Source organism: Morone saxatilis, unplaced genomic scaffold (genome assembly GCF_004916995.1).
Source record: "Morone saxatilis isolate NCDOM2014 unplaced genomic scaffold, NCSU_SB_2.0 Contig9, whole genome shotgun sequence".
NCBI classification, from domain to species: Eukaryota; Metazoa; Chordata; class Actinopteri; family Moronidae; genus Morone; species Morone saxatilis.
This window is the reverse complement of record NW_023340268.1, coordinates 22,219,528-22,228,381: the sequence shown is the minus strand read 5'-3', so window position 1 is coordinate 22,228,381 and position 8,854 is coordinate 22,219,528. Positions and strand designations below refer to the sequence as shown.

At 40.0% G+C, this 8,854-nt stretch overlaps 1 protein-coding gene across 1 annotated transcript in view; it reads right to left on the bottom strand.

Annotated features, from left to right (window-relative positions):
• Positions 1–8,854, bottom strand: part of LOC118342459 (thrombospondin type-1 domain-containing protein 7A-like) — a 153,783-nt gene that overhangs the window by 5,705 nt on the left and 139,224 nt on the right. Inside the window, 2 exon segments of the mRNA XM_035681013.1 lie at positions 1,707–1,920; positions 8,030–8,112. Of these exon segments, the coding sequence (XP_035536906.1) occupies positions 1,707–1,920; positions 8,030–8,112 (297 nt within the window).

Sequence of the window (8,854 nt, the reverse complement as noted above, 5' to 3'; positions counted from 1 at the left end):
ATAATCTGTGAAACAATCAGGTTCGTTTGTCTCCTCCTAGTGCTCCTAATGATATTTGTAAGAATCCACCGGGCCTGAATGAAAACAACCAATCACAGCAGAGAAAGATATGGATTGTTGAATCTCTGTTGGGTCACAAAACTTCAAGCCACCAACCCAAAGCGCCAGTATTTTTGACGACCTGGGAATGAGAATCAACAATCAACAGCCTTAGCAACCATGACAAAAATTTGTTTTTATTAAAGTTCTGCAGCCTACTGCAACTTTAATGAGTTACATCATCTGTAAACATCTGGTACCTACACCAGGAGACGCAGTACTATTGTTACAGCAATAGTAGCTATAACAATGGTTTTCAGTTAAGAGTTAATCTGAATGTTCCTTTAGAAGCTTATGCAGCCAGACAATGATTCAAATTTGGGAGTAAACAATGAGGTGTTGAGTGTGTATTATCACCTCCATCTGTAAACACACTGTGATAAATCAGTGTTAATGAGAAGAAATAAAAATGTACATTACACACTGTCACATGTATGTTGTACATATGGATCCTCCTTCTGTTTGCACTCTACAAACAGCAGCTAGTTATTTCAGTTTGCACAATCTGATGACGAACATTTGATAAGAAATGAGCTTATAAAGTGTAAATGTACATAACAGTCTTTATTCTTTTTTAATTCAAATTTCTATCACAATATTATTGTTTATTGTTGTCTTTCCTTCTCTTCTCATCTGTTCTTTCCATCTTTCTCTCTCTAACCTTGCTCATTTCTGCTGTTCTTCCTGTTCCCTCCTCCATCGCTTGTTCCTCCTTTCTTTCTTATTATATTTCCTTTATTCCTATTTTTCTTCATTTTCACCTTTTATTCCCTCTTTTTTCTGTTTTTCTTCCTTTCTTCTTCTTGCTTTCCTTCTTCCCCCTTTCTTTCTTCTTTTTTTCCTTCCTTCCTTTATTCCCCTCTCCAGTCATTCATTTCTATTTTTACTTTTTACCCTTTTCCTATTTTCCTTCTTTCCTCCTTCATTCCTTCTTCCTACCTTGTTTTTTCCTTTCTGCTCTATTGACAATTTTCCTTCGATAGTCTTCCATTCTTCTTCATTTTTCCTGTTCTTCTTCCTTCCCTTCTCTATGCCTTAATTCCCTTTTTTCTTTCCTTTATATTTATAATTCTTTCCCTTCCCTTTCAGTCATTCATTATATTTCCTTTCTTAAATGTTTCCAATATTGCTGGTGCTGTCCCCTTGTCCCTTTATTATCATCACTATATTATTGCTTTTCATAACAGATAGAGGTTTGTTCTTTTCAACACTGAAATCCCTTCTTTCATCCATTCATACTTGCTTTCTCTTATCATTTTCCCCTTCCCTCCTTCCTTTCCTCCCTCTGGTTCTCCACTCATTACTACCCCTCCTTCCACTCCTACTTTTATAGCTTAGTAAGCAATGATCTTGTGCTCTCAGCAATCACACACATTTCCTACAGAAAACGCACTCTAGTCTGAGTAATTTGGTACAAACCTAAAATGATTTTCTTTGTCTCATTCTGCTACTGTTTTGGTGTGTGTGAAACTATCAGAATCTACTGTTAACTATAATTTATATTTTGCTTCACTGTATTATTCTACACTTCCTCTTAAAAATCCACACTTATCAACATTTAACATGATAAAAACATCGGTGTCACAGACTGTGCCAAGGTGTGTTACCTGGGCCGAAGGGCTGCAGGAACCAGGTGCGTCCCGCCCTGCCCGGTGTGCTGGCTTCAGGTTGCGCTGGGTTGAAAGCTCTGATGGTCTTGACGTCGGCCTTGTTGTCGCCTGCAGTGGGGATCTCCAGCACCGGGATGACCGTGCACTGGTCCAGCAGGCCATCAGATGTCATCACTTCAGTGTAGCCCTCCTCACAGCCACACACTCCCGCCTGACACAGGAAGGGGGAACACAAGGGTTTAACATAATGAAATGGACAAATCAGCCTTATTCCCATTTGCCAGAAACTTAAAAGTTTTGCTGGGTTGGTTAAAAAAACATTTTAACGACATATAGTTTATGTTGCTGCTAACAGCGGAAGATAAAAAGTCAGATGATCAACAAAATGTATTACAATTGATTTTGAGGGGAATAAGATAGCAATCCATCCAGTAGTTTTGGAGACATCAGTGTGAGCCTAGAACCGCAGTGGTAGGTGGCTACTAAAAAAGTTTTTTCTTCTTTATTTTCTTTCGTATCTTATAGACCCTTAAGATTTACCTTTAGCCCTACTGGGTAACCAGAACCAGTGGTCTACACAGAACAAGCTGGGAAGTTGTCCTTGGCACTTTCAAAAAAAAAATTCACCTGTGAACTTTAACTAATCAGATCAACGAAGTTAGTCGGGAGAAGAGCGAAAACATCTTTTTCATGGAGAAAAAGCCTTCAGTGCTGCTCTTTGCTCTTCTTCCAATGAGGAAATACTCTCTAGTTTTGACATAACTGATACAGCCGCCATTGTTGTTGTTTTTTTAATTACATCACTCCCAAACATAGCTGCCAGGAGTTCCTCATACATCCGAACCACTGTGGTTTGGGCACAAGTGCACAGCTTGAAACATTGAATTTTATGTTCTTGCAAATCCAGCTTCCTCACAAGGTTACCTTCAGACAGCTCAGAAAATACTTGTAGCAGTCTTTTTATCAAGACATCTAAAGCTCTCTGTATATAAAAGTTGAATTATATACAACATGTGAAAAGATACCAACAAAACATGAATGGCAAAGGAATAAAGAAAGTATAAGTCCACACAGGCGAGAATGGATGAAGAGAAACCACAGGGGGAAGAAAATATTATGAAGGAAATCTTAAGTAACTTGTTGACTTGTTCCAAATCAGCTCTTGATTCTGTAACCCTCGTCTGATTAACATCTGTCAACCTGTCTTCATTCTCCTTGAAAGCAATTCTACTGTATTTTCACCGATATGTCAGCATTTCTGCAGGCAGACGAAGAAGCAGGTGAGGTGAAGAGTGTAAACTGTGAAGTGCAGGGAAAATTACATGTATTGCGACTTCTTTCAACTGCTTCCACTTAGTAGTGGAGCACCATGCCACTGCCAATTTTGTTTTTGAGTTCTGCTACTAAGGCTGAATCCAGGGTCTTTAGGCCATTTTGTTGTGGTTTCAGGTATTTTCAAATGTAACTTCTCTCACTCTATTTATTTCTTTAATGTTTTTTTGTGGGACAGCATCACAATGTCTTTGAGAAAGGGATAACAAAATACAGCCTTCAGTCTTCAATGTACAGATCCAGGCCAAGTCTCTGTTTTAGGTCTGTTTGGGTCGACATTTCCAAATGGGTCTTCCCTACCCCTGAATCACGACACCAAATCGGGAACAACCTGACCGAAGCCCCAAACAAACGTGCGGACCACAACCAGTTTCAACAGGTTAGATTAATTCACATATGTTACCTTTTAAATTTTAAAGGGTCCATTTCTGATTGGCACCTGTGAAGACCTCTATTGCAGTGGCACGGCCATGGATTCTGTTCTAACTCAAGGTGTAATGTCTCAGATATCAAGAATTTGGCATAGGAAAATCATGGCAAAAGCCATGTAGTCTGCAGTAGGCTTCATAAACTGAATTTGCAAGGGTGTTTAGAATCACATTCTTATCCTCCAGGATTGATTGTTAGTTGGAAAAAGGGGCCTTGATCTGTCGGTAAACAATGTACAAAGCAGTGTTGACACTGTTTGTGCCATTGTTGAAATGAAATAAATACAGAAAGACGAAATCATAGAGCACCTTTGATAAAGCTATGATTTAGCTGTACAATCTCATAAAATCAGCTCAGTAACAGTGCTGCAGTCTATTGCTGCTGTCTGTTTTGTCAGACAGGGTTTGTGTTTGATTGCATGGAGCGGTATGTGTGTGCACGCATGCAGGGAAGCCACCCCTCCTCCACATCTCTCTCTTACTCATCCATGATCTATTCATCACCCTGCAGGGGGTCCCTAGCTCCCGACAATCTCTGGAGGATAATCGGCCACAGAAATCCCTGCCGCGCAAACAGTAGCTGCGTACAGCCGACAGCAGCCAGAGCTGGAAATGAGGAAATGATCATTTACATCTCCTCAGTGCAAAACAAAGGAAAAGAAGTGCGGTTCAGCACTGTGTTATCATTTTATATATATCTGGGTTCAGTCTCTTGAGGGTGCTGCTGTAATGCTCACAGAGTACACAGTATGAACTTACTCACACTCCTCCTCTCATCTTCCAGACTTCTCTAGCTTCCTTTTAGCAACCACAACTCTAAATCATGCAACCACATGCTAAAACAAACACAATTCATCTTCTGTTCTGTGGTGTACGTATAGTGCCTGGTGCCGTGTATTTGCGCTGTAGGAAAATGCTGGAGGGGGGGGGGGGGGTGGCAACCAGACTTTTCCTCCCCACTTTCAGGTCATATGGTAACTGCGTGGCTGACAGAGGCTGATAGTGTGGGCTCAGTTTCTAGAGTGAAGATACTGGTATCATGTAAAATGTAAGAAATCATGTCCTTATTATGGAAAAAAAAATACTATTTTTATTTAATTTGCTAGCAGACCTAGCATTGACTTCAACTCCAGTTTCTGCCTCCTTTTCTAATGATCAAGTGTCTCAGGTTCATTATGAAAAGATTGCTGCAAGTCTGTTCCACTCCACGTCTGGTGTGAGCAAGATTTTGACTCTTGCCACACCCTTGGGTTGGACTAAAATACATTAGTTATTAAAGTAATTTCCCCCTGGGATTATTAAAGTATTTCTGAGTCTGATTCTGATTAGTTACTAATGGACTACTTGTCCTGCTAGTGGCAAGGCTATAAGTGGTGATCTTTGTTGGATAGTCTTGTTCATCCATCCAACATCTTGGTACAGAGCAAATATCATAAAATGTTAAAACATGGAAGCAGTTACATGACTGCAAACACAAGTTAAACAGGCATGTTAATGCTGGTGTATTGTTGATGTCACTCTCATCAGCAAAAGATTCCTGACTACTAACGACTAAAGAGCATAAAACGTTGGCAGGTCCCAGTTCCGCCTGACATTTCAGAAAAACAGAATCGATTATCCTCCTCTTCTCCTTGAGTAGCACTTTAAATTCTCCCCTGGTATTCACAGCATATTTGGTCTCTAAAGAAATGCCCTGAGATTAAAAGCTAAGGACTTTAAGAAAAGCATCAAACCCTGTGTGATGGACATCTGGTAGAAAAAAATATCCTCTCATAAGATATTACTTTTGCATAAATTTCTGCTTGGGACTGCATGATTCATTAATAGGACACACAACAAAGCTTAAAGGCAAATATTTAATTGAACTGGTCCCAAAATTTAATTTGATGGAAACCACAGAATGAACTTAAATCATTTATTTCCTAAAATCAAATTAGCTATATCATATTAAAAAAAGTAGCCATTCTGAACTAGAAACATATATCAGATTTTGTGATTAAAGTTTTGAACTTGGAGCAACGGCTCCTCCAGAGAGACAGAAGATATACAATAGGCTGATGCCAATGGAAAAACTTCAGAACTGCAGAATTGAAGGCAAAGCTCTACATCACATTACAAAATACCAGAAAACAGAGCTATTTGCAGTCACAATAACACTGGGATGTTTTGGACATGGTCTCTATTTCATTTTGTTTTCTATGTCAGCCCTTGACTGCTCTAGGGTGTTGTTCTATCACTCTTATCAGCAGAAGATTCAGACTCTCACCCTCTAAGGGTTGAGCGGCTATAGATAAAGGATGGATTTCAATGTATTCTGAGCTGCTCTGTTTGCAAGCTTAAAAGCAGTTCCAGGGTCTCTGTTTTGCAGAGCAGCTGCAGCTGTTCTTTAACTTGCAGTGCTTCAGTCCAGGTGTGTTAAGGAGAGGGTAATGGGAAAAGGCTTAATAACAGGTGGCAACTCCATGTGAGTCAGACCTTTGAGTTTATTTCCTGTGATTTCTTTTTCTCTTTTCTATTCTTTTCTGTTTCCTTAAAATATCCCTATGCACTCCTTTTATCCCAACAGGGGGTCCGGGCTTCTTCTCTCAGCCATTTTGGAGGTCTACAGACCCTGTTCTTGGGCTCTGAACTGTTGATTCATTTCTAACATGGTTGAAAGAAGTTGGATAGACATTTCTGTGTTGGGTTTTCACTGGGAAATGTATCTTGCACTGTAGCAGCTGCAGTAGGACACGGCTAGCTGTGGCTACTTTTGTGCACAACTTTTAGAGTGATCTTTGGTATATTTGGTGTGTGTAGAGACCAGAGGGTCTGTGTGGGTCTGTCTTGACATAAACCAATAATATACCTGGGAGACATCAGCAGACAGTAAAAACTGCAGAGAGACAACAGGAGGAGCCAAAAGATGCTCAGAAGCACAAAAGTATGTAAAGAAACATGAAAAGACAAGAAACATCAAAGAGAGACAACAGGAGATGCCATGAGACACCATGAAAAAAAGAGAAATTTAGACATTTAGAAGCGATAATGCCAACAGATACTGAGCGTTAAGAGACGTCAAAGAGACCCCAATGGTGCCCAAAGACACAAAGAGACAAAAACAGAGATGCCAAAAGACACCAAGAGATGCCAAAAGACGTCAAACAGTTGAGTGGTACCCTTCTACAAGGGTGAACTGTTAGATTTGGGGTTTTGGACTATGTAACAATTTGGGACCTGACTATCCACTTTTAAAAGCATAAAATCTGCTGCTGCTATCACCACCTGTCAGTTAGAATGGGTGAGTAAAACCTGTGTCCCCACCTCAGGCTGGGAGACACAAGGGAGATGTTGATAAATCCCACATGAAGTTATTATTACATCAAAATGTCTCCATTCTAAGGCCAGATTCTAAATGCTTTGCTCAACAGAGACTGACGACTTTACCCTGGCCTTTGAGTTTAAAAGAAAACCTGCTTTGCAGCACCAATCACCATGGGGAAGTCATGTGCTTGTAAACACTGCTGTACCATATAACAGAAATGGGGAGACAGCATTGTTTCAGGTGAAACCTGTCTTTGACATAGGTGGTGTACGTTTGTTAGCATCTGTTCTCATGCAAACTACTTTGCATTTAGAAATCCCCAGACGATTGGTCACTGAGATCTCTAATCGTCTGGTATTACGAGACTATTCTCAATCCTTCCAGGAAGTTGTGATGTTGTGAACTATTAACACAAACTCAATCAATCCCCATGAATTTGGCAGGCACTGAAAGTTTTGTCCGATCAATGCAACTTTTTCCGCAAATTTTACCATCTACTACAATACAATACATAATATAAATACAACTACAAATACAACTATTTTTGCAATTCTCCCGCAATTTCTGCCTACAATGTCTCAACATGCATCGCAATGTTCTTTAGAAAAGCTGGAATGAAATCTGGTATTTTAGGCCGCAACAATCCCAAAAAAAGCGTGTGAAATCCTGGAAAAGATGCAAAGAAACACCAAAAGATGAGAGACATCAAAGAGAGACAACATGAGATGCCAGAAGATGCTCAAGAAGCACTAAAAGATACCAAGAGAAGCCAAGAGATGTGAAAAGACATTTAGAAGCACTAAAGACTGCCAAAAAAATGAAATTGAAGGAATGATAAAACGTTGCAAAATGCATAATAGATACCAGTGGTCCAGAGTCTGGTGGTGAGAGAGTTGTGTTTTCCAGTATAGGGGTTGTGATTTCCTAATGGATTGGCGAGATAAATCTGAGGTATCAAAAGAGTGTAAGAGATACACAAAACTAGTTTTGGTTCTTGGTCTCTTCAATATATTCAATCATAATCTGAGAAGAGAAAAATACTCTTTGAACTGCCTACATCTCACAAACATGTGGAACCTGTGACAAGGAGTCCCAGGTATATATATATTAGATAAACTGTCATGTGGGTTCTTACACTCCTGATCAAACAGCTTCACTGAAAATACCACCCAGGACCTCAAAGCAGCACCACTGATAATGCTGACGAATGAATCTGACCACATGCAACATTTGCCATCACTCCACCCAAAACTCACCTCTGTGCACAGGGAGCGTGGCTTGGTGCAGGGCGGGTCACAGGATCGGTCAGCCATCGGCTTGGCTGTCGCTGGGCATCCACCTGCAGGGCAAAAGTCCAAAAGGTGAAACTCGAGTGTCAGAGGTTGGTTTCTATCAATGCAAGATTTAGGATACAGTGTCAGACCTTTGCTTGAAGCTGATCAATAACAACAGTAGCAAAAAGTAAATCCATGAACAGTAACAATTGTGGCCCAGTTTTCTAACTGCTTTAGTTTTCCAGTTAGCTGAGCTGGAGGCAGTGAGTGTTACAAGCAGCAGCAGCCGTCTCTGTTCCTGTCTCTCTGAAAACAACACTCACTGAAGCTCATTACAATTGCACTTACAATGGGTAGTGATGCTGGAATAATTTGATAATTAGTTTGCAAGGCATTAAAAATTCCACTCAAATCCTGAGACTGATTCAGACCCTTTTTAAATTCATCCTTTGGTAGGCACTTTGCATGAAGGCTGAGAGCATTCAGTAGAGTCATCCAGAAGAAATGTAATACCCGTGGAAGAGTGTTCTGGGGATTTTTTTACTTTACTTTATGCAGTGATTTTGTCACTGACTGACCTAAAAATGGAAAGAAAGATCTTTTTGGTGTCCTCATATTGTTTCCCAGGACAGATTTTTGTTATTCATAACATTTGGAAAGAAAAACAATTTATGTTGTCAACGACAGTAACATGTAGTATGTTTGGGGTCAAATTGAAAACAAGCACAATTTCAGACATTTAGAAGGATTTCATTTCTAAAACAGAACAACAATATCATCATCATTGACACCCAACTGTGTGGCCGT